Below are 24,680 nucleotides of genomic sequence, written 5' to 3'. Positions count from 1 at the left end.
AAAAATGACTGAAGTGAAACAAACACCTAAGTCCTCTAAGTATTTATTTACTTTAAATGTTTTGAGTAAAATAAAAAAATCTTGTCCAGTGTAGGTTTACAGGTAATCTAGAGTCTATCGCCAGCAGTTCAGAGTACAAGACAGGGTACATCATGGACGTGGTGCTAGTGCATTGGCAAGCACAAGCACACACTCAGACTCACCCAATCATAAATCAAACCACAGGCAGTTTATAAACTGCAATCAAAACATTAAGCCACTCTGCCATCAAAAACCCTATATTTAATCATCTCATGTTACATAAATGACAACGAGTATTTATTGTTTCCATTTTTTTAATAAAATATTGTGTGGGTATTAAAGTGACAGAAAAAAAATCATGTTACGCTTTTATGTTGACCCATACTGTATATACATTTTAATATAAAGGATATTTCCATTTTTAAATAAAATATTGTGTGGATATAAAATACAATGATGGCATGATCCATCAGAAATGTGTACTTTATAAACTGACCAACTTAATGGGGACAGGACTCCAGTATATTCGAGGTAGACAATGTCATATAATAGGTGACAAGTGACCGTCATAATGCTAAAACAAAAAGAAGATCAGAAATTACAGAGCATTGTCATCATTTTTGCCACATACAGGTATAAGGACTTTCCAAGCCTTGGTTTAACATTGGAGGGAAACGTTTGAACACACTCGATGACACGTAGTGCAAAATTAGACGATGGAAAACAATATACAAGGTAATAAATAGAATCTGGGAAATAGAACAGAATTTGTACAATAGACCCAGAATAGCTGCTACACTTACACACCTCCATCATAAACTGATACACATCAGCTACTGTACCTTACCCGCAGAAAAAAAAAGTCATTTCATTGTTCATTGCTGTGCACTTGGCATCCGGATATGCATATACTGTATCCAAGGGGTTTTACCATCATTCCTAAAATGTGGCAACTGTAAAAATCAAGACCTCTGTTTAACAAGCCTGTAGTGTGATAGCAGGCAGATACATGCAATGACTGTGAAGTTAATTTCAGTCCTAGAGGGGCAACCATGTACTGTAGCTTATGCAATGTTGAAGATGATGCCGTTATCAGTGTTGCATTCAAAATCAGTTAAAATCACCATCAGTGTCATTCCCCAACAATGTGCGACTTGTACAGAAGCAGAAACCTTATGAATATATATATAATTTAAATAAATATATATATATATATATATATATATATATAATTTAAATAAATATATATATATATATATATATATATATAATTTAAATAAATATATATATATATATATATATATATATATATATATAATTTAAATAAATATATATATATATATATATAATTTAAATAAATATATATATATATATATATATATATATATATATAATTTAAATAAATATATATATATATATATATAATTTAAATAAATATATATATATATATATATATATATATATATATATATATATATATTTATTTAAATTATATATATATATATATATATATATATATTATATGAAATATTAATTTTGCACAGTCTATATAACATGATCTACATTATACTTAAGTAGGAGGATATTCTCATTTATTTTCATCTTAATCGTTCTTTCAAACCTAAAACCAAGTCTTATGAATTTAAAAAAAGGTTTAAAATCTCAGCTGTTTCTGGAGCTTGTTACCTGTTTAAAACACCTGAGAGTGTACAAAACTGTGTTTAAGAGAGCAAGAGCATGTGTGCGAAAGAGCCCTGGGATGAGGGACTAATCTCTCCATCCTCAGGCTGTGATTTAGTGAATACACACGAGTGCTGGATTTAATCTCCCCTGCCCCTCTCAGCACACAGCCTGGCTCCCGTCAGCCACTTCCAGCAGTAATGGGGCCAAATTGAATGCAGAGATTGGGAGCGAGCTGCAGCTACCATTTCATGGGATTTTGACGTACTGGTCACAGGAGAGGAAACTGTGCTCAAATCAAAATGTCACTGAGAACTTGGGGCCTGCACTCGGAGATTGTAGTGTGCTAGAGCTTCATTCTGACAGCGAGAACCATTTATTACAGAATGGGGAAGAAAGCTGGAACACAATCAGCGAACGCTCGATTAACAAGCGTGCGACATGTAGCATGTATAAAAGGATGACTTGTTTATACATTTGACAATCTATAAAATTAGGTCATATAAAATTCCAGCCCATTATGACGAGCAGTCAGCATTGTCAGTCTCGCCGCAAAATCGACACATTCGCTGGCAACACGGGCTAAATAGTGAAGACGCGATACAAAACAACAGGACTGCAGAGGTCAAGTTGACTGACAAGGTATAAATAGGGTTTTTTACATAAAAGGAAATATGTCCACTTCCTATTCGCCTTACCACGCTGCTGGTATTTACTAAATGCCTTCCCAACATTATTTATGTACTGGTTGCTGTAAGGCTAGTAAATCCAGTTTAAGAGGGCTAGAACAAATCATTCAGGGTTGGGCCAAAGCCAGGAAAGCATAGCTTAAATATGCGCTAGTGTACAAGGCCAGTAAGCAACGTTAACACAGTCGCTAGTTTACTGTACGCCATACTGTAAGTCCACCATTGCACAAAATATCCTCACAAACGAAGCTGATGTCAAATCAGGGAGATTAACACAAAGAGAATGACATCATCGGCACACGAGGTGACGTAACAGCAAGCCAAAAACACCGTTTCCCCTGTATCACACAATGCCACTGAAAATGGAGTTTGGGAAAATCTTCACTTTGGGAGGAGTTTTCCAAAAGCTCCGATTTCAACGACCAAAACTGTGGATGTAAGGCCAAAACCGCAGATAAAAATCTGTTTTTAAAAATAGCCAGCTACGTGTGGACACGGCCTAAGAAGGAATTACTCTCAATTTGCCAAGAATCTATCTAAATAATTAAAAAATGTGAGTCAATTCTGAATCAATTAAACAAATCGACCAACAAAAGATCGATTGAGTTACATAAAGTTATTAAATTGCACAGCTCTATCGAGTGAGACTCAAAATGATGTATTAAATGAGAATGTTAATATATGCCCCTATTATGGCGCACTCTACGTGAATCTCCCATAGTTCATCATGGAAGATTTTTATGCAGACTGTGTTGCTCACAGAAAACGGTTTTCAGTAAATGAACAACCAGCACAATGTATTACTATGAGAAATTTGATCATTTGCTTCACTAAAATATTGAATTTCAGCATGCATGATTAATAATACAGACACGTTGGTAAATACTTCCTTTCCACTTTTTAATTTAATTTTGGGGAAGTTGCACTTCCCATGTAGTCTTAAAGCAATTGCCTGTGGCTAGGAACATATATTATTTTCTGTCCTCATGTTGAAGCGACTCCGGGGAAAAAGTCAAATTAAAGCATTTAGATTAGATATATTTAAAAATAAATATTTTAAATGATAAAATTACAAATAGTTTAAAACTATATAAAAGTATTTTTCTTTTAGCAATTAAAAGTTGATCTTGTATTTAAGTTTATTTAAGAGCCTACTCTAAATGTGTTTAATACCTGTCTAAATCTGAATGCTTGCACAATAATTATCTTTGAGTCTCAGCTGTCACAGAAGCCCACAGCACCTGGGAACATTTACTATGATTGGTAGGAGATAAAAAGATGTAGAAGGATATTAAAATATTGGCAAAGCTTTAAACCTTCCTAGCAGCACTGTTAAAACAAAGAAAGTGGGAAAATATGGCATAATGTAGATTCTAACAAGGTCAGGGCAAACTGAGTGGCTGGACAAGAAAGGCGATTGTATGAGAAGTGTTTGAGAGTTCAGCTATGACACTGAAGGGGTTAATGAGCTGACTGGTTGAAACAGGAGAAGCTGGACAGACCTCAACAATATAACAATATCATCAGCTCTTCACAGATTCTGTTTCCATGGGAAAGTGGCCGGAAGGAAGTGACTTATAGGGAAGGGAATTAAAAATTTTTTTTTGCATTTTTTGTGAAATGATGAGAGTAAAGGTGGCTCATTTGATTTAAATTGTACATACCAAACATAGACCAATACCAAAGCATGTTAAACATGGTGGCGGTAGCATCAGCAGCTTCCCAGCAATAGGATGTGGAAAACTTTTTGCACTCTCAACACTGATGGACCCTAATAGCATACAGTTGCAAGAAAAAGTATGTGAACCCTCTGGGATAACATGGAGTTTTGCATGAATTAGTCATAAAATGCGCTCTGATCTTCTTCAATCAAGTCACAACAATAGAAATACACAGTAAAATAATATTACACAAGCATTATATGTTTGCAAGTTTTTATTGAACTGAACATTAAAAAATTCACAGTGCAGGGTGAAAAAAGTATGTGAACCCCTAGCTTAATGATTCCCCAAGAGCTAATTGGAGCCAGGAGTGAGCCAGCCCTGAGTCCAATCAGTGTGATGATATTGGAGGTGTTGCTGAAAGCTGTCCTACCCTTTAAAAACACACACCAGTTTTAGGTTTACTGGTTTCAAGAAGCACTGCCTGATGTGAACCATGCCTCGCAGAAAGGAGCTCTCAGAAGATCTACAATAAAGAATTGTTGACTTGCATGAAGCTGGAAAGGGTTACAGGAATTTAATTTTGATGTTGAAAAACACCAATAAGAGAAATAATTGTCTGGGTGTTAATTATTCTGGAGGCACTAATATATATATATATATATATAGTTAAAATGGTCAAAAGATGTCTTTGTTGGTGTTTGGTCAAAAAAAAGGGGGCGGGGCGTGAGGGGGCATAAAATAAGCAAAATTTATACCTTATAATATTAAGTGATTCATAAATCTAAGGCTTGATCGTTAATAAGTGATTCAGTATTGACTTTTAGTAAAAAATTGAGGAGGAAAAATTTTGTTTTGTTTAGTTTTGTTTTATTGCACATTACTGCAGAGTTTGTTTGTTTTTTTCCAGCAAGCAGTTCCCAAAAATATTACACTCTCCCTTACGCTCCTTAAATTTAAAATCCTGGAAAGTGTACTGACATTTTTACGTGTTGATTTTATATAGTTTTTAAATATTTTAGCACAATTTTTAAACAAGTGGAAAAAGAAAGATGGAGAAAAAAAGCATTTCCTGAAACGTGTGTAATTTTAATTTAATAACTTCACTTTCAGCCTGCCAGACTGGATCTGCCCAGTTATAACACACATCTCCAGTAGGAACTAAATTTAAACCATGACTCGAGATCACTAGAGTCAAATCACAGATTAACACACGGATAATTCACATTGTTCCTGCAATAGCTACTGCTATTGCATTTGACAAAGAGAACTACATGATTAAGCTGCAAAGTTTAAAAAAAGAAAGAAAAAAAAAAAGGATGACTCAGAACAAGCAAATAGTGAAAGTGCATAAAACTCTCAAAAGACACCTTTAAAAATGATCCATGATCCACGTCAGCACTCAACCTAGGTCTAAAATTTGAACAAATATGTCTCAACTTAAAAATTATAATTGGTACATCCATTACCTTTAAAAAGGCATCATCATGATACACTGCGTCAGCTCAAGTAATGTCTGGTTGACAGAATAGTATGCATGTATAGTGCCTGTGTCATTAGATTTTCATTTAAAAAAAAAAAATTCACCACTGAAAAATAAATGACGCAGATTTCAGTCTGCGGGGAATAGGTATAAATGCATGGGTTCGGTTCACATTATAACCAGAAAAAGCTTTCTTTTGCCAAAAAAAACCCCCCAAAACACAACAATAACAACAACAACAGTCCAGGTGGAAATATGAATTTATTTTGAGATCCATTTAGACTAAAACAAGTCATACAACAATGATTGTATCTGTGCACACGTTAAAAAAAAAAACATCGTGACAATTAAACTGTATGCTTAATCATCACAATGTAGGCCAACACAAATACAGATGTAGACTTACATCTCTAATGAGCAGGCAGGAGGTGACGGTACTAAAACTCCCTGAAATAACTAAAGAGGAACCAAAATCAAAACGGCGCCCAACATCATCGTGACATTACTGTCTTTTTTTTCGTGACATTACTGTTTTTTTTCTTTTACAACTATAAAAGTATACAGTTGTAAGTGTGAGTATGATACAAGAATTCTGGGATTATTTTTATAATTACAGTAGGAGCTCAGAATGAATCTCCTGTATCCAAGTGAGATCCTTTACCGACATGGGGTAAGACTTGGAGATTATTGGTTCTGGCCCAGAGTTTAATGGGGTCTATATGGGAACATAGACAATGTCCATATGCAAATTTTTAAATCCACATCTGGATTTCTGTATAACTGCTTAGTGATGTTCATTAACAATATTAATCTTTAAAATTGCAATACAACTGGACTGAACTCAATTAACCAACAGAAATTCAGAACAAGTAAAGGAACAGAAAAAACATACTTAAATCAGACTACATCTGAATTTGTTTGCAAATTTTAATAATTATATTTTTTTTATTAAGCTAATTGTTATGCATTTATTGAGCATGTAGTCACAGTTTTCTGTCACCTAAAATCCAAATTCACCAGGACTCGATCACTTTATTCTAGATTAAACCACATCTTGCCATTAAGCTATCTAACCTCTGATTAAGTGCTCAACTTAACCAGATTATTCGATTAAATACACAAACAAAATATAATCTGTTGATAATAAATGCTGTTTGTGCAACCATTGTATAAAGCAATAGCCCACTCGTGGGCATGCTGGTGTGCTGGATACCAGCTGTGCTGAATATCAGTACAACTCTCGTATAATATTGCTTAAATATCATACATGAACAGACAGACACGTACTTTAATTTAAACAAATCCTTTGTAGCATTCGACATTATGGGTTTCATATTGTTCAACGTTTTTTCCAGTAAAGGACAAAGTCAGGGTAAGCAGCTTATTAAATTGTCTACTTCATTCACAGACAGCTCATCGTGAGCTCTCACTAGATTAGACCACACAGATTAAATAACCTTGTGAACAACCTGTAAGAGCTACAGCACAATTTTTAATCCTCTTGGGGGGGAAAAATCCTTAAAAAGTTTAGCTCCATTAAAAATCCACCGAGTGACGAAAAAAGATTCATTAATAAATGAAACTGAAAATCTTTATTCCAAACTAATTCTAATGGCTCTTTGATAGAATGAGCGATATACTGTATGGTACAGTCCACCAAATCCAGTGGGGGTCTCCTCATCTCGTTTTTACTAAAGAGCTTTCAAGACCCTTTCTGACCTGCTTCCCAAATTCCAATAAGAGTTCATTATGACAGAACGTGAAAAGCTCTGCTTTCTACCTGGTCTTTCTATAGACAAAATCCAATAAAAGGTGCTTCGCTGTCAGGTCTAGGGCATGCTACTGGATTTTACTGACCAAATCGAACAAGGAGCACACCGCCTGTAGGATCAGCCAGTCAATTATGTAAAATCACTAGTGTAACACTAGGGGTATTTATTAGTGCAAATCATGAAAGGGCAATTGCATTTTATACTATAGAAGGGAAAATTAGATTTGGGTTGTACTAATATAAAAGAGAGGAATCAGAAAATGAGCACTTCGATGGAGCATTTCCAACCCTTTTAGAAACATAATGTAGTAGGCTGTTGTGATACTTATTTTTCTCTGCTTATGAATTACCACTTTTCAATAAGTTATGTACTTGATCAGAACAGCCTAAAAAGAAGGCAAACAAATAGGCATAGGAAAGCAAAAATTACCATTATGATGACCATGAAATATTTTCACGATAAAATCTTTTTTTTTTTTTTTTGCCTGATTTTTGTCTATTTTTTGCATCGCCACCATGGGTGAGTAATGTTAACTATATACTCATGTCAGCCAAGTCTAAGAAACAGAGTATAAGATATATAAGAACAAATAATTGCCCTTTATCAACTGAAACCATGGCAACCACACTTATACCAAGCAAGATAAAAAAAATAGTAATAGTTATTATAAAAATTTTTTAAAAAGAGCTGTTTAGCACAACTTTTCAAATGCTTCTTTTGACGTGAATGAATCCGAGAGCAGGGAAAGGCAACATAATTCCTGCTCAGACAGGACATACTGAATCAGCAGTGTGATCAAAATTAGTGCAAGCTGTGCATGTCTATGTTCCTGTAGCATTCCTGTTCCTGCAGCATCAACAACTGGCCTTTCCAGTGAGCATTTACAATCACAACCTGATTTACAATGGCACGCAGCCATTACCTCTACTCGAAAATCGGCCAAAACAAGGAACCTAAAAGTGACTAAATAATGCAAATCTCGTGAAGATGTGTTTGGTAATCACAGCATCCTGGTAGTTCCATGGATTAGTCGTATCTTAAGCTTCAGGTTTGTTGCAAAATTTCCTCCATTCAGCAAACAAGCTTAAATGCAGCTTTAGGAATAAACGGTCAGGATGCAGTACATGTGGGTGTTCACATTTCCCTACCTGAAACAACAAAGATAGAGGACATTTAAACTGCCCAGTAAACTCTGAATGGAATTTGATTAGACAAAATTCTATCACTTCTGGGAAAGCACTTTGTAATCGCTGTGCATGTTCACATTTATATGGAAAGGACAAAATAAATACCAATCCTACATACATACATACACACTGCAAGAGTAGCAGCACAATAGTATGCAGATTTCTTAATACAATTATAAAAATGATGACAGTTACCTTCTTACATATGTATTCCGATTGCTGACTTATTTAAGATACTCTTACATCTATTACACTGGCAGTCACGGTGAGTCCACAATTCATCTCCAATTATAGACAGTGTCCTGTTAATAAAGTGTATAGATAATAATTTTATAAGGCGAGTGCTGACGTCTGAATTTGTGAACTAGCTCTTGGCTAACTTTTCTTAGCCACAACACCCAAAGGGAATTCGGTCCTGGGATGATGAATTGCATTATTAGAATGTTAATTATGCTTGGTGCAAAAAATTTAATTCCTGACTCCAAGCCAATAAACAACATCTTGGTCCTGAAACACTGTGGAATGATAAACAGTAGGCACAATGTTAAAAAAGAAAAGTTGAGAGCGCAAAAGAGGCGAGAGACGGAGAAAAAGTTTGGTCTTAATGCAGAAAAGCTACGGCAGTCTGAAAAGAATACAAATTTGTACACACAGATGGGAATCGAACCTGGGCCCTGGAAGAGCAAGGCAACATCGCTAACCACTACACCACTGTGCCGCCTATCTGGGAATAAAAAGAAATCATTCTTAAAACTATTCCTATACTCTGTGTTTGTGATAACAACAACACCACACACTGCAGCATGACCAACTCTTTTTGTATAAAGTATGTTAAAAAGGTCAATTAATTAGCATGATAATTTTTTACACCCCAAAAATATAATGATAATTATACAGTATATACACACTGTATAATAATTCCCAGAATAAATATTCCCAGAGATATCCTACATCTAATAAAGGAAATTCGATTATTGAGTTAAACTGTTTATCTATAAAATTTAATGTGCCATTTTAAAGGTTGCTACTATTGCTTAATGAATCTCTTAAAACAGGTTTACATGTATGCAAGGTCAAAAAACACTTTAGTTTTCTCCAAAAATTACCCCATTTCTAAATGATTCGTAAACGACTCGTGTGAAGCAGTTCGAAGATTCAGTCTGTCTAAACCCCTCCTTTCCGTGAGCCCTCACTGCTGTGATTGGTCTGATGGCGCGGTGATTTATGATTGGTCAACCGCTACAGCGGTTGTCGGAAAACAAAACGCCCATGTCCATAACTGAACGATGGCTCTGGAGACCCAGCAATACATAGAAAAGATGGCGTCGGTTTTACCGTGTAACGACCAGCTAATTTTATATTAACTGTGGCTACAAAAATCGAGAGGTCTTTTATCTTTGTGTTGGTGTTGCGTTAAAAGGCCGGTGAGCAAAAAGAACAAACACAAACAAGTAGATAAAGCAAACGTGTATTATACAAAACTAAATGAAGTAAATGAAAAAGGTGCACAACAACCAAACAAAGATATAAACAATCTTTACAAACTATATATAATAAACGGTATGTGAACGCGAGTGAGTGGAGAATGTCCGGAGTCCGTGTTTATTGTATGTGTGTTAGAGGAGTATAGTTCGGTCTCACCGGGGTTAATGAAGTCCGAGAGGCCGATGACGGAGGGGGAGAAGTCCGGGGAATATGTCTAGTCAAAGATAATCCGGTTAAAAAATCTTCAAAAGAAAATGATCCACAACAATCTCTCCTTCTCTCGTCCAAACAAATAACGGCAGCGCTGGTCCACCATTACTACTTTTCTAAAAATACTTTTTATATTACAAAGTGTTTAAGCGAACCTGGCATGAATGCTCAGTCACATTAACAAAAGTGTGGTAACGTTAATCGTAAGATGGAGGGCACGTTGTTAAGCTGATTTTTTTTTTTTTTTTTAATAGACAAAAACTCCATTTATCGTGCACTGTCAGCATAACAGATAGTGCAGATAGTTTATGTTCACATACAGCTACATGAAACACTGCATGAAAGAAAATATTTTAAAAAGCATAATAGTGGCACTTTAAGCATTTTAAATCAATAAAGAAATAAGATGCTTATGAAGAAATTTAAGCCCAGAAAAAAAAATTTGAATATACCTAAAAAAATTATAATAATGTAAATAATGCATGATGCAATAATATGACACACTAATTTAAATTATATCACACTAAAAATGTACACAATAGTTCACATCTATGTTTTTGGTAAGCAGGGCCTTTGTAACAATTGCAACATCCTCACATAACCTCTGTATGCAGTACAAACAAATAACTTCAGATGATGACAAAACACAAAAAAAAAAATTATATATGTATTCTTATTCATTAAAATTCATAGAGAATTGTGTTTAATAGTAGTGTAACCAGACAAAAACGTTATCCAGGTTGGACTTCTGAAGGACTATATGTCTACATTATTAAAAAAAAAAAAAACATTGGCTATAGCTCAAAGAAATGCTGCTCATCCATCTGTGAAGGGTGTTAAGGCCATTGCCAAACAATGGGAAATTCACCACTGTACAGTGAGAAGGACTGTTCACAATAAAAAGAACATTCAAATCAGCTGCAAATCTTCCAAGCTGGCGTGCCGGCAAATACACCACAGGGTCAGATTCTCAGGGCGCAAAAATTTACAACCAAACAACAAATAAAAAAAAAAATAAAAAAAAAGAGGTCTACATCATGTGACCTACAGACCTCTGTGAGGACATTAAAAGTAGACCGCACAATCATAAAAAGACTGTACAGATATGTCTTATACGGAATAGTGGCTAGGAAAGAGCTCCTTTTGTCCACAAAGTGAATAATGTGATTTAGGTTTGCAAAACGACATCAACCTTGGACTGATGAGACCAATGTGGAGAGATTTATTCATTGTACACAGCACCATGTTTAGTGAAAGCACAGCCACAACCACCTCATACCAACTGCCACACATGGTGATGGAGGGGTGATGACTGAACTCCACTTAACACCAAAATATTCTTCATATTAATAGACATCTATAAAGGCATCTGTCCCACAACTTTGCTGGGTCAAATAAGAAAATGATCCTCGGCACATCAGACCTCAACCCCAGTGATATCCTAGGACAAAATCTTAAGAGACCAGTGCGTAAACTGCCAAAAATCTATGTGCTGAGGAAATGTTGAAATGTCTCCAAAATAATAGGAGAGAACTATTTCCTTTAAGATATTGTGGATGAAGATGGTTCTAGACATTGCTCTGAAACTGGTCAGCTCCAAAGACTGAATTGAAAAGGAGAGCCAATAACAGCCCTTATGGAACCCTGGAGAATTATTTATCAAGACTATATAAAAAAAATATATAATAATACAAAAAGGTCTGACTTTTTCTCTTTCAAAATATGAGAAAATGAGGAGTGGTTCAAGACTTTGTTCCATTGTTTGTGCTTCATAAAAGTAAATTTAGAGCATATCTTATATGCATCAATCTACCATAACATAAAACCACCTGTGTAATATTGTGTTCTTGTATTTCACTTCAATCAGAATGAGATCGGGTGGGAGATCCGTTGCCATCAAGAATTTTACTGGGTCTACAACAATGTTTAGGCAGCTGGTATGTCAAAGTTACATCCACATAAATATCAGGTTGCTGCTTGGCTTCTTTCCAAAGAGCACTCTGGTGCCATCTTTTCCCTGCTGCCAGGTAAGCCACACACACACACACACACACACACACACACACACACACACACACACACACACACACACACACACACACACACACACACACACACACACACACACACACACACACACACACACACACACACACACACACACACACACACACACACACACGGCTATCCCCATGATGTAAAAGATAACGTGATTCATCAGACCAAGACCACCTTCTTTCATTGCTCCAAAGTTCTGATACACATGTGGCTATTGTTGGCATTTTGACAGTGGACATGCGTCACGCTGGACACCCGGACAAGACTAATGGAATACAGTCCCATAGGCAGCAAGCTCTGATGCACAGAGTGTTCTGATAGCTTTCTGTCACAACCAGCATAAATTTTTTTCAGCAATTTGTGCTACAGTAGTAGCTCTTTGCGTTCAATCTAGATAGGCAATCTAGATAATGCAAAATAAATCGGCAGGACCCAAAAGAAATTTTTGGTTTCTTGCTTTGCTAAAATACATAGTGAAATTAAGATTTGTCAGGTTTATCTATATATTAGATAAACATATCAAATAAAATAAAACTCACTACACATGGTTGCTTTATTTGTCTTTCTTGAGGACTTCGACTATTAACTCCAACAGCAACACTACTTCTCCAAGGACACATTTCTGCTGCAATCATACATGCAGTCAACCTGCAGTCAAAATGCTATTTGCACGTAATGATGATTACAGAGATGCAGCAAAACACCATTTGTGGCAGATCTTCTCCAGCACATTCCAAAGATTCAAAATGGGGTTTTCATTTTATATTACATATAAAAATAAAAGAAAAAGGTTTTGTCTATTCATTGGTCAGAACTCACCTTTTTAATTATATCTTTATGTTTTACACATTAAGAACCGAAACCAGTCTCAGAAAAAGTCTATAAGTCTGTCCAGCCAGATTGTGTCACAGCATCACCCAAAACTGGCTGGACAGAATTTAATGAAACTTTGGCAATACTTTAGTATTTGCCTGAACTTAAACCTGCGCCATAAACTCTCGCACACACTCTCGCACACACTCTCGCACACACTCTCGCACACACTCTCGCACACACTCTCGCACACACTCTCGCACACACTCTCGCACACACTCTCGCGTCAGAGCGACTCATCAGAGCATACTTAAAAGAATAAAACGAAATGATGGTTTGTACACTATGAAAACTAAACCTTGCTCCATAAATTAAATCTAGAAATTTATTAAAAGGGAAGCTACAGTATGACCCACAACCATGAAATCCAGAAAAGAAGTGCTGGTGGCAGCCAACTCAACCTGAAAGTAACCTATTAGGCAGCTGAACTGCAGCGCTTCTGAGGAGAATAAGAGTTGCGGAAAACGTTGCCCATAGGACAATTAGATGAGCTGCTGGAGGTCGATGCTGCGCTCTTTAAATGCATAGATGCGCCGCTCTTGTTTAATAAGACCTATTGCTTTTGATCTTTGCACAGCTGGCTTGTATACGCTGAAGAAACATGACAACTGAACTTTAGGGAAGAAAAAGGGGAAAAACACAATTATGAAAAAGAAAAAAAAAATTTTTTAAGTAAAGAGCCTGTTCAAGTCAGTCAAGCTTGGAGTTGGAAGTGTAATTTACTGAAAAGATGAGATGAGATTGTATGGGTTTCCCCTGAGCAGTGGTTTTAACTTAACCTGATATAAACCTGGCTGTGGGACAACATCCTCCTTCATGCACTGCACAAAGGAAACTACAGAAGTGGTGGCTTTTGTTTTCTTTCCTCAGATTTGTAAAAAAAAAAAAAAAAACCATGCTTGACACATGTGACATAAAAGAGAAGGGGAAAAAACATCAAGGTAGTTTAGGGTCACATCCTTCAGCGCAAATACAAGTGGAATACTGTAGCACAGCACAATACACTCACATTTAACAGAACCATCTTGAATAACATGCTAAAGCAATTCATTTAAACAGATCTTTAACACTATTGCGAAAGCCTTTCTTTTTTTGTGTGTAAAGTTTGTAATTTTTGTGAGGTCAGCAAACGGAATAAAATGCAATTAAAATATGTTTCCATCTGGCAACTTGGCTAAAAATAAAATAACTACATGAATATCATCACTGGGGGATAATTTCATCCGGTGTGGTGTCACTTTTCAATATAAAGTACAATTTTGGAAAATTTCTTAATGTAATATTAAAAGGAGAGAAAAAAACCCTTAAAATAAATAAAGTAATAATAATAATCCAGGATGAATATGCGCCATAGATGGCCTTGGACAATCTCTATTTATGAGCTGAAAGATTCAGTGGAAAGCATTTCACTGTAAATGTTTTACATATGCTTAAGTATAATACACTGACACACACAAGATCCGTAACTTAGAGACCACCCGTGGTCCACCTCCCACACTAGTGATGGAACGTTCAAATTATTTTAGTGACTCGATTCTTTGAATCTAGTTAATCGAAATAAACTAATCTTTTTTTTGAGTCATTTAGTTTATTTCGTTCTTTTAATCAGAAAAAGAAATAAAATGTTACATTTTAAATAAACAGACCCCCAACATGTCTACATGTACAAATTTTGGCTATGGTTTCAGTAATGAAAATAATACAATGCAGCTAAGGACATATTATGATAAACAGAATGAGCAGCTCACCTCTCATATCTTCTGGTCCTAATCATTAGTGGTTTTTTGTCACATGATTCCCATAGACGCTATGTAGTTCATTACACAGGAAACAGAATTGGTCGGTTCTTCTCATGAGTCTTCTAGTCTGAGTCATTCGTTTGTTTGAATCTACTGCACTGCATAGCGTCTATGGGAGTCACGTAACAAAAGAACGAAATACTCGGACTAGAAGACTCATGAGTTTCACGCTCATTTCATACATGCCCGGTAGAAAATGAACAAATCACACGTTAAAGGATTTGTTCAAAAGGAACACATCGTTCATGATCGACCCATCACTACAAGACACATGAACTCGTACAGGCTGGTTAAACTCGTACAGGCTTGTATAAACATAATATTAATTTTACTGAAAGTTAAGATGATCAAACTTGAAGACAAGAAGAAGTAAAGTCATAATATATATACAGTGAAATCTCGGTTCACGGACTCCCCAGCACAAACAAAATCGGTTCACGACCAAAGTATTTCCCTCTCGTTATGAACTCCTCGGGACACGACCTAAAAACCAGCTTGTTCAGCTGAACGAAGGCATGGGTGCATCACCCAAAATTGCGAAGAGTGCTACATCTTCTAAACAGTAATGTGATGTCTTACTATAGGACCCTTGTGCAGCACAGAAAAATACTAATCACTCTGGATGGATTTTAGTGAAAACAGCTGCCTGTACTGTATAAACCAGAGACCAAAAAAAAAAAAAAAAAAAAAAAAGGAGAGAAAATCCCTGAAGGAGAATTACTTAGTGTTATTATGAAAGAGGACTCTCCTTCCAAACACTAATCTCCTCCCTACCCATCTTCCTCTCCTCTATCCCTTTATATCAGCGAGTCTCCCTAAGAGAGGTGAACAGTATATGTCCAAGTAAAAATGAAGTGTTCGCTCTCTCCTGTACAGTTTTAAGTGCTGTATTATTTTTGTAGGCTTTTCCATACTTTGTGATATAAACAAGATAAATCAAACGTTAAATACAGTTGATAGTAATCGGGAAAGGATTTATTCTATTTAAAAAGGTATTCATATGGAAAAAACTGAACCAAATCAGATCACAAACAGAATTTGAGAACGAATTACATTTGTGAATCAAACATCTTGCTTTAATGACATTATACTTTGATTATTTTTTAATAATATTAATAAAATAATAGATACATCTATTGGTGCATATAAATATTCACCAACAGCCTTTAATTGTGTGCCTTCAAAAGCTCACTAAAATGCCAATTTGTGCCAGGCCCACTTTAAATCGGACACATTCCGCTTGCAATTCACTGTGAGGTCACTCTCGACAACAGATTTAACTCTGGGTAACCACAGAATCCGACTTGGACGCAGGACTGTGCTGTGTGCTGCACTAATTATCCCCCGATTCACTACTTGACACCGGCACAATCAACGTTGCATTTAACGCCGTGTATAAAGTTTCTTCAGTAGCCCTTATAGACATGGTCTGGATTGGCAGCTTGCTGTGGCTGCTGTGGTCAGCAGAAGGCCGAGAGCTGACGTGGCAAAGCGCATATGGAATGAAGGCCAGTGAGCTGTTCCAGTACAAAGCAGCTCTGGCCATCTCTCTCCTTGCCCTTCACAGAAATCCAGCAGACAGAATCAAATACAAAGTCATTAGCATGACCAAGCAACTAGAAGCTGCAACAATATGAGCTTTGGAAGGCAAATTGAGATGAATAGTTGTTGACAAGTATGACTTTTCCTTCTAAATTGGGGCAAAAAGCTGCTCTCACACTCCCCTATTACAGGGATGATTAGAGGGAAAAAACAGCCAATGTCGAAAATAAATCAAAATGCCCAAGATCAATACAAACATTAAAAACACCTGTGCAAATCATTCCAGATTCACATATCAGTTGCTTTATCTACCATTTTGGGGGTTAAAAAAAAAAGAAAAAAAAAGACTGCCCTTGTGCCATATTTAAGTGTAAACTCTTTCACACTCACTCGTTTTCGAAATCACGTATCCTGTACTTCTGAGTTATTGGATACATATCCAGGGTACAGCATGCACTACACAGGCATTGTAGCCAATCCATCACAGTACACATGCACACACACACCAATTACATCTACTCTGAATTTCTTTGGACTGTTGGAGGAAACCTGAGTACCTGGAGGAAACCCAGCAAGCAAGAGGAGAACATGCAAACTCCATGCAAACAAACACAAATGCAGGACTCAAACCCTCATGTCACAGTGCCACATGATTGAATCATAAAATACATATGCAGTATACATTGACTGGCGAGGGGAAAAAAGTTACAACTACAATGTTTTTAGCTTTAATTACTGTGCAAAACGTGGGGGCCAATTCCCATTTGCCCCAGAACCACTTCTTTCACAATCTGATTGCTGGAATATGCCTGCACCACGAGGAAAGAACAAATCCATAGTTCGAATAAACCTGGTCATTTAGTACATTCAGGTAATCAGCTGACTTTTTATTGCCACATAACGTTGCTGGGCCTAGATCTGAGGCAACCCCAGATTATAACCCCCCTCCAGAGACTTGTACAGTAGCCACTATGCATGTGTGCACTGCCTCATGTAGTTCCCTTCTTACCCAGACATGACCATTGCTCTGGAATAGGGTGAATCTGGACTCATCAAACCACATGACCTTTTTTCATCACTCAAAAATCCAATCTTTATTCTCCCTAGAAACTGAATCATTTTTTTCTAAATTATACACACTAGGAAGTGGTTTCCTTTTGGCCACACAGAAAAGCTCTCTCTTTTACTGTTAAAGTTAATTTCTACTGCCAATTTTATTATTATTTTTTACAATGCACTTTTATCAAAGGCTTATGTGAGCTATTATCACATTCATTCATGATTTTTTCCACCCAAAATACTTTTGCAAGATTAATGGTTTAGAATTCTTCTTAATGTACTTAACAGTTCTCAACCCAATTCCAACCATTTCAAAAATCCCTGGCAGTTTAGCTCTCTTATACAGGACATTACAGGACAGAAACAATCAATAGCACCAATATCCAAAGATACCATTACGGAAAAAAACAATATTAATGTAAACAAAACATGTTGGGTTAATAACGTGTTTGATGTTTCTTGGAAATGCCTGGCACGGAACTAAAAGGCGCCGCACTTTTCTAACATAAGGGCATGATGAAGTTGCTCCCTGCTGGCAGGTGGGGGGTTTCAGGGTTGTCATGTGTGTACACTGTAGGGTTACAGGTCAAAAGAATGAATCCAGAGCTTTGTTCCACATCTGTGGGGTCAGTCTGCTGAATCCTCCTCCCTGGCCAACACCGACACTTAAATCAATGCAACTGCAATGCAAAAAAGATGACTAAAGCAAGATATACCCAACCACTTATCCATAGATTTCAAAAAACAAACTACATCTTATATATTATGCTCATCATTTTAAGTTATTATTTATTAACATTTTCATTGAGAATTTCTTTTTTTCCCCACGATATTGGACAATCAAAAAAGAAACTGTCATATCCCATACAAAACCCATTAAAAATTCCAGCCTTTATGGAAATCATCACAGTTTCCTAACCATACAATACTGGAGGTGTTGGAACTGCTGTTTCACGTAGATATGCAAGTGAAGATGGAAACCGAGGAGGAGGGTATGTTTGGGAATTAAGTATCCCTGTAATTCATCTTTATTTCCAACTCTGTGCTCTACTGCACATATGGAGTGTTTTTAAGATTTATTTAGCATCCCCCCCACCCCCCATTCCACCCTGTAAACCTCAATTGTCTCGTATGCCTTGAATGATAATTGAGCTCCAGAACTGTAAATTTGCTTCAAAGTGCAATTCACAAGCACAATCTTAGATACGGAAGAAATTGAAATCTAACAGAGCATTTTAAAGCAGACTATTTATTCCCGGACTTCCCTATGTAAAAGTGCATTGAAAGCCTTTTCATGAGACTATATAGCGGTTTCACAGCATAAACTCTATTGCTAGTCATTGGAAAAGCAGGCAACTGTAAAATGCAGAACGTTTAAGCCATGTTTCATAATTCCTTAACGGAGAATCCAACGGCCAGAGAGAATTGAAACAATTCATAATAACTGAATTGCAAACCAACGGTCTTTTGTGGATGAAATAACCACATTACTCACTGATTTGACCTACATGTACCATTCAAGGCTGAAACCCCCTCCACACACAGCTAACACTTGGATAGGGTGAAGTCTGGTGGTTCCCCGACTCAATTAATCAAACTGCACTAGACTCTAGACTACAACTGGAGGTGGACATCCTTGGTTAAGCCATTGTTTAATATTCTTATGATGTCCTGGGGCTATAACATGGACAAGACACTTAGAAGCTGATCAGCGTACGCTGAAGATCTTCATTTATAGATTAGTCCTTTCTTTTTGTAAATGACCCACTTAGTAATTCAAAATCGACCCCTAATACCAAACTCCCATGACTGCAGGCAAGAGAAAGGAAATGGTTTAGATTGTACTTTCAAGTTAAAACATTTGGCATAAGGGATATTTTCACTGTGAGGAAATGAAGAAGGTGGACACTGTGTCCTGTTTTGTTATGATGTGATGGCTGATGGATTTGAGAAGAGGAACAAACTTATAGACAGCATTGGGCCAAAGGTGCTGCTGCTCTGCCCAATTTATGTCAGTCATCAAACAGGATGGCAGTACAGGGCAACAAACAAACCTTTACATACACTAAAGGAGTTATAGGTTTCTATAGGTTACAGTATATGAACTTTTACACCATATGTATACTTCAGCAATGTAGGGGTGTGTTTGTGTGTGTATACACATACATATGTAAATACATACTGTATACACACACATAAGCAAGTCACATGTAAAGGTTAGTGCCCCCTCTTTTGATTCTGTGTTTTTCTTTGTGTAAAACAAACCAAAGGGGGAAAAAAACATCTTCATCTTAGCCAAATACAATCTCAGACGAACATCTTTTTTTTCCCCCACAGTGCCATGATTTATTTTACAAAAATTAAGCCAAAAAGAAGAAAAATGTGGGAAATACCAATTACTCCCTACTGCCTCCACAGGATTTAGGAGGACACATTGCAGCCAGGTGCTGTTAAGCATTAGCCCTTGATTAATTGATCACCAGAAGGTGTGCAGATCTCTACAAAAGTAGAAGTTTTGGCAGTTTGCTGCTCTGGAGCATTCAGGTATGTGTTAACACAATAAGTGAAAGACATAAGCATGGTCTTAGAAAAGCAATTGTTGCTGCACACCAATCTGGAAAGGGTCATAAAACCATTTCCAAACAATTTGAAGGCCAACATTTCACAGTGAGAAAGTTCATTCACATGTGGAAAGCATTCAATCTGTTTAGAAGCCGATCTGCTCAGGAGTGGGTGTACATCACCCCGAGATCAGACTGTGCAATGCTTAGAGAGATACAAAAAATTTTTTTAAATAAAAATCGAAAACACAAAACAAGAATTACATCTCATACAATACAGGCCTAACTGGGCATGTTAAAGTTCATGACAGGACAATTGGAAAAATTTGTGAATGAGTACAGTTTGCTTGGAAGGGCTGCCAGGAGAAAAGAACATAGAAGCATGGCTGAACAAACCACAAGGCTTCACAGGAACAATGCCCTATGGTCAGATGCCACCAAGGTGGAGTTGTTCAGACTAAATGCCTAGCGCCATGTTTGGCAAAAACCAAAAAGCATACCCACTGTCAAGCAGGGCAGTGGAGGAGTGATGATTTGGGCTTGTTTTTGCAGCCAAGGTACCTCCGCACCTTGCAGTCATTGAATCAACAATGAACTTCTCTGTGTACAAGAGTATCCTAGAGGCATTTTAGGCATTCTACATCAGAATGGCTAAAAAAGAAATAAATCAAGGTTTGGCATGGTCAAAGTCCAGACCACCAGACCCAATTGAAACGGAAGGACCTTAACAAACCAGCAAATAGCTGAAACCCTTAATGAAATTAAACAATATACACACTGATAGAAAGGCATCAGTACACAAAATCCATTGCCATTTGACGTAGATGGAAATGCATAGCCACAGACTGGACAGGGTGCCTGTAGACATTTTCTTTTACATTGTGTGCATGGCTGGGTGTTTTTATTTTCTTTTGCAATGTTTTGCTGGGAAATCCTTGGCGCTCCCATTTATCTGAATTGTACCTAAACACCGTTGCTGACCACATACACCCCTTCATCAAAATGGTATTCCCTGATGGCAACGGCCTATTTCACCAGTATAACACACAGCACCTGCCTGCAAAAATAATTTAAGAACGGTATGAGAAACACAACAACGAGTTTGAGGTGTTAATTTTGGCCTCCAAATTCTCCACATCTCATTCCAGTCGAGCATCTGTGGGACGTGCTGGAAAAACAAGTGCAATCTATGGAGGCCCTACCTTGCAACATACAGGACTTTAAGTATTAAAGGATCTGATGCTGACAGCTTGGTGCCGGATAACCCAGCACACCTTCAGAGGTGCATGCCCCGAAGGATCAGGGCTGTTTTGAAGGCTACTCAAGGCAGATTGCTGTAATGTTTTACACGCGCACACAAACACACAAAAAAAAAAATAAATAAATAAATAAAGGACCCCACAATGGTAGCCCCTGGATTAAAGTAAATTGATTGAAGAAGTAAAAAAACTTTGACACAGAAATCTTAGTTAATACAAAAAAAAGGGTTTTCCCACAGAACCAAGCCGACAGTCCGTTAAGGTCTTATATGGGGCCTCTTTTAATTTAAGAATGTGGAGGGCTTGGTGGAACCTTCCGCTCCCAGTTATCCGAAGAAGAAAACACAACCCAGTGCATATCAGCGTCAATCCAGGAATGGTCTAGAAAGCCCAAATTTATGAATCAGTATCACATAAAGAAAACCCAAACCTTTACACGCTGCTTTAAGATAAACTTAGTGTTGCACATAAAGCTTAGGTAATAACCCATAAATATCCCAGGATTAATGTTTTTCTCTGCTTCACATCCACATAAAAGACTCAAACATTGCAGCATGTTGGAAAGAGAGAGAAAAAGAGAGAGCTAAAGACAGTGAGACCGAGCAAGAGAGGGCGGGTTGGTCAGAGCATTACCGGGATTATCGACTGTAATAAAAAATTATACGGACAGATCAAGAGCTTGATGGGAGAGTTTAGTGATGCTGTGAGGGTGTGCACAAGTAAATATGCTCATGCAAATAAAAAAAAGCTGCTTTACAGTCCACTCAATTTTCTCCTTTAGTTCGTTGTTGACAGTTCCAGCACTCCTTAGCTTTTACACAACGTGCAGGTCTTGAATACAGGTTGTGATTTTTATTATTATTATTATTATTATTATTATAGGAGGTTTGGATATGCATGTAAATAGAAACCCTTTACAGCACACAGTGAAGGATAAACCCTAAGCGTGCATGCCCCGACAGATAAACAGATCAAAACCCATTAGACTCATGGCTGGACGCACGTTCACAACAGCTGTATTCATATACAAACGGCTTCAAATGAAGTCTGAGATTTCCTGATAGAAGTATACAGTTTAGCTGTGTCGGTCCTTCTCCGTTACGCATTAAAGCGGGTTTTCTATGCTGATACAGCAGCATGCGCTTGCAGATGGAACAGGTTTGCTTGCCACAGTGGAACAATGACATTAATAATAATACATGGCTTTAGACTGTTTGTACCTGTCTAACCAGATTTTACACACGACTTCTGGTTGGTTTGGCTGGGTTTTTCCCGGAACTGTGTGTGCGCTGCGCTTGTGATCACCACTACAGTTTCTTTAGGCTTAATCCCAAACCTGGGCAACACTTTCCCCACCACGCACGCGATGTGTCCAGGGTCAGGTTCGACGCAACAAGCGCCGTTAAATTCTCAAAACAAAAAAATACACACACAGGCGCGCGCGCGCACACGGAGAAAGTCTGAACTTACTTCTCTTGCATGACATTTTCTTTGATGGAGCTGAGCTGCTGCAGTCTGCAGGTAGCCAGGTGCCGCTGGTGCTGCTCTTTCAGGCACGCGTTCTCCTCGCACAGATCGTGCACTTGAGCCTCGAGCTCATCGATGCGACCCTTCTGCTTCTCCAGCAACTCCTGCTGGGTCTCGATGATGTTGTTGAGCTCCTTCAGGTACTCGGCCGCCTTGCTCGGGTTTTCGACCGTCGCGTTTTCCATGTCGCCGTGCGCGAGCCGCGCGTCCATGGGGACGGATCGGTGGACGCCGCAGCGCGTTCGCTCGCTCACGCACGAGCTCCGTGCCGATCCGCGGCGACGCGCTCTCGCCGCTCGGCCATTGTTTCCGCTCTTATCGCTTCTCCGAGTGAAGAAGTTGGCGCTGCAGCAGCGCGCCGTCCGTCCACAGGCTCCGCGCCACAATAACTACCCCCAGAAACCGCGCTGCGCCGGTGGAGGAACTCGTTTAACCCTTTAACGGGAGGAACCTCACCAGCGTCTGTGCGTGTTAACGTCCACAGCTGCATCATCTGGATAATGCGCTACAACCCTGTTAACCTTTTCCGTATTTGCAAAAAAATAATTAGTCATAAATTACACATGCATATATTTAAATCAACAAGTAGCCCGAAGGCCTAAAGGTAAGGGGGAAGTTACGTCACGCGTTGCGTTTTGGCGAGGCATCACCTCCACCATCACCACCCTGTATTGAGGAATCCACTCCTCAGAATTGTACTTGGGACTAAATTAATGGACAATGAGGTTTTACTAAGCATCCCACAGCCTAATTAATGACCAAATCAGCACGTGTTAGTTACAGCAAAGGCAAATGTTAACAGTTTTCTGGGTCCAAGTGTAAGTAGCCACATTAGGATTTTTATGACATTTGGAATCTCAGCCAAAACAGGCCCACTTATCACACACCATATGCAGAATATTAATTCCGGATTGAAAATAAGACGGTTTGAAGCTTAATCCAAGATAGGGCCTAATCAGTGTGAAGTTGTTTTGGCAGCCAGATTTGAAAACGTTCACCAGATCATCATTCATTTGTTATACAGTGAAGAGACAAGCTCAAGACAAGCTCACAACTCATGTGTGAAAACTTAGTAAAATAGAACAGCTCTAACCTGCCATCTGACAAGAGATCTAAAAGATGTGCTTTGGAATCTGACGCCAAGATGTTAGCATCAGATTCACCTGAAGGTGTGTTCTGGTATTCAGTTTACGCCCTGTAAGTTCTGAGGTGTGGCCTTCATGGATAAGATTATTTCTGCCCAACACATCTGATGCTTGTCAGATATGCTGGTTTTGGAACTTAAGTCACTATCTTGAACACGTTGTCATTTTCAGTGTTTTTTGCAGTGTACCATGGTGCGTTATCTTGCTGAAAGGGAGGTCTACTTGTCTGCGACAATTTTTCACATAAATGCAGAGACCCAAGGTTTTCTAGAAGAACATTGCCCTGAGCTTCACACACTACCCCTGCTAGCTTGCCTTCTTTCCACATGCAACCTGGTTCCCTCTCTTTCCTACGCAAGCAACACACACTTACCCAGCCATCCACAAAATATGATTCAACTTGCATTGCTTAATTTTCCAATTCTGCTGCTCATTTGCCCATTTTCTGCTGTGGAAAAGGGGTCAGCATGGGCGCTCTGATCGGTCTGCAGCTACACAGCCCCATCGCAGCATGCTGCGATGACTCCTTTCTACCATAGCCAGGAATAATTCAGTAATTTGTACTACAGAACCTACTCTGTGGGGTCAGACCAAATGGGATAACCACTTTTAGTAGATAGTAAGGACTGCATCCCGGGAACATCCCACAAGACCAGTCGTTTTTTGTGG

General features: G+C 37.9%; 1 protein-coding gene across 3 annotated transcripts in view; it reads right to left on the bottom strand.

The window, feature by feature from the left end:
- Window positions 1-23,290, bottom strand: part of iqsec1b (IQ motif and Sec7 domain ArfGEF 1b) — a 219,573-nt gene extending 196,283 nt beyond the window's left edge. For 2 of the 3 annotated variants that reach the window (XM_053483870.1, XM_053483871.1), the window contains exon 1: window positions 22,810-23,288. In XM_053483870.1, the coding sequence (XP_053339845.1) occupies window positions 22,810-23,078 (269 nt within the window). In that variant the 5' untranslated portion in view covers window positions 23,079-23,288. Of the gene's footprint in view, window positions 1-22,809 lie in introns of all 3 variants that reach the window. The other variant, XM_053483874.1, reaches the window with a different exon arrangement.
- Between the last annotated feature and the right edge of the window lie 1,390 nt (window positions 23,291-24,680).

The sequence above is a fragment of the Clarias gariepinus genome, chromosome 23 (assembly GCF_024256425.1).
Source record: "Clarias gariepinus isolate MV-2021 ecotype Netherlands chromosome 23, CGAR_prim_01v2, whole genome shotgun sequence".
Lineage (NCBI taxonomy): Eukaryota > Metazoa > Chordata > Actinopteri > Siluriformes > Clariidae > Clarias > Clarias gariepinus.
The sequence above is the reverse complement of the archived record's forward strand: the minus strand, read 5'-3'. Positions and strand labels throughout refer to the sequence as shown.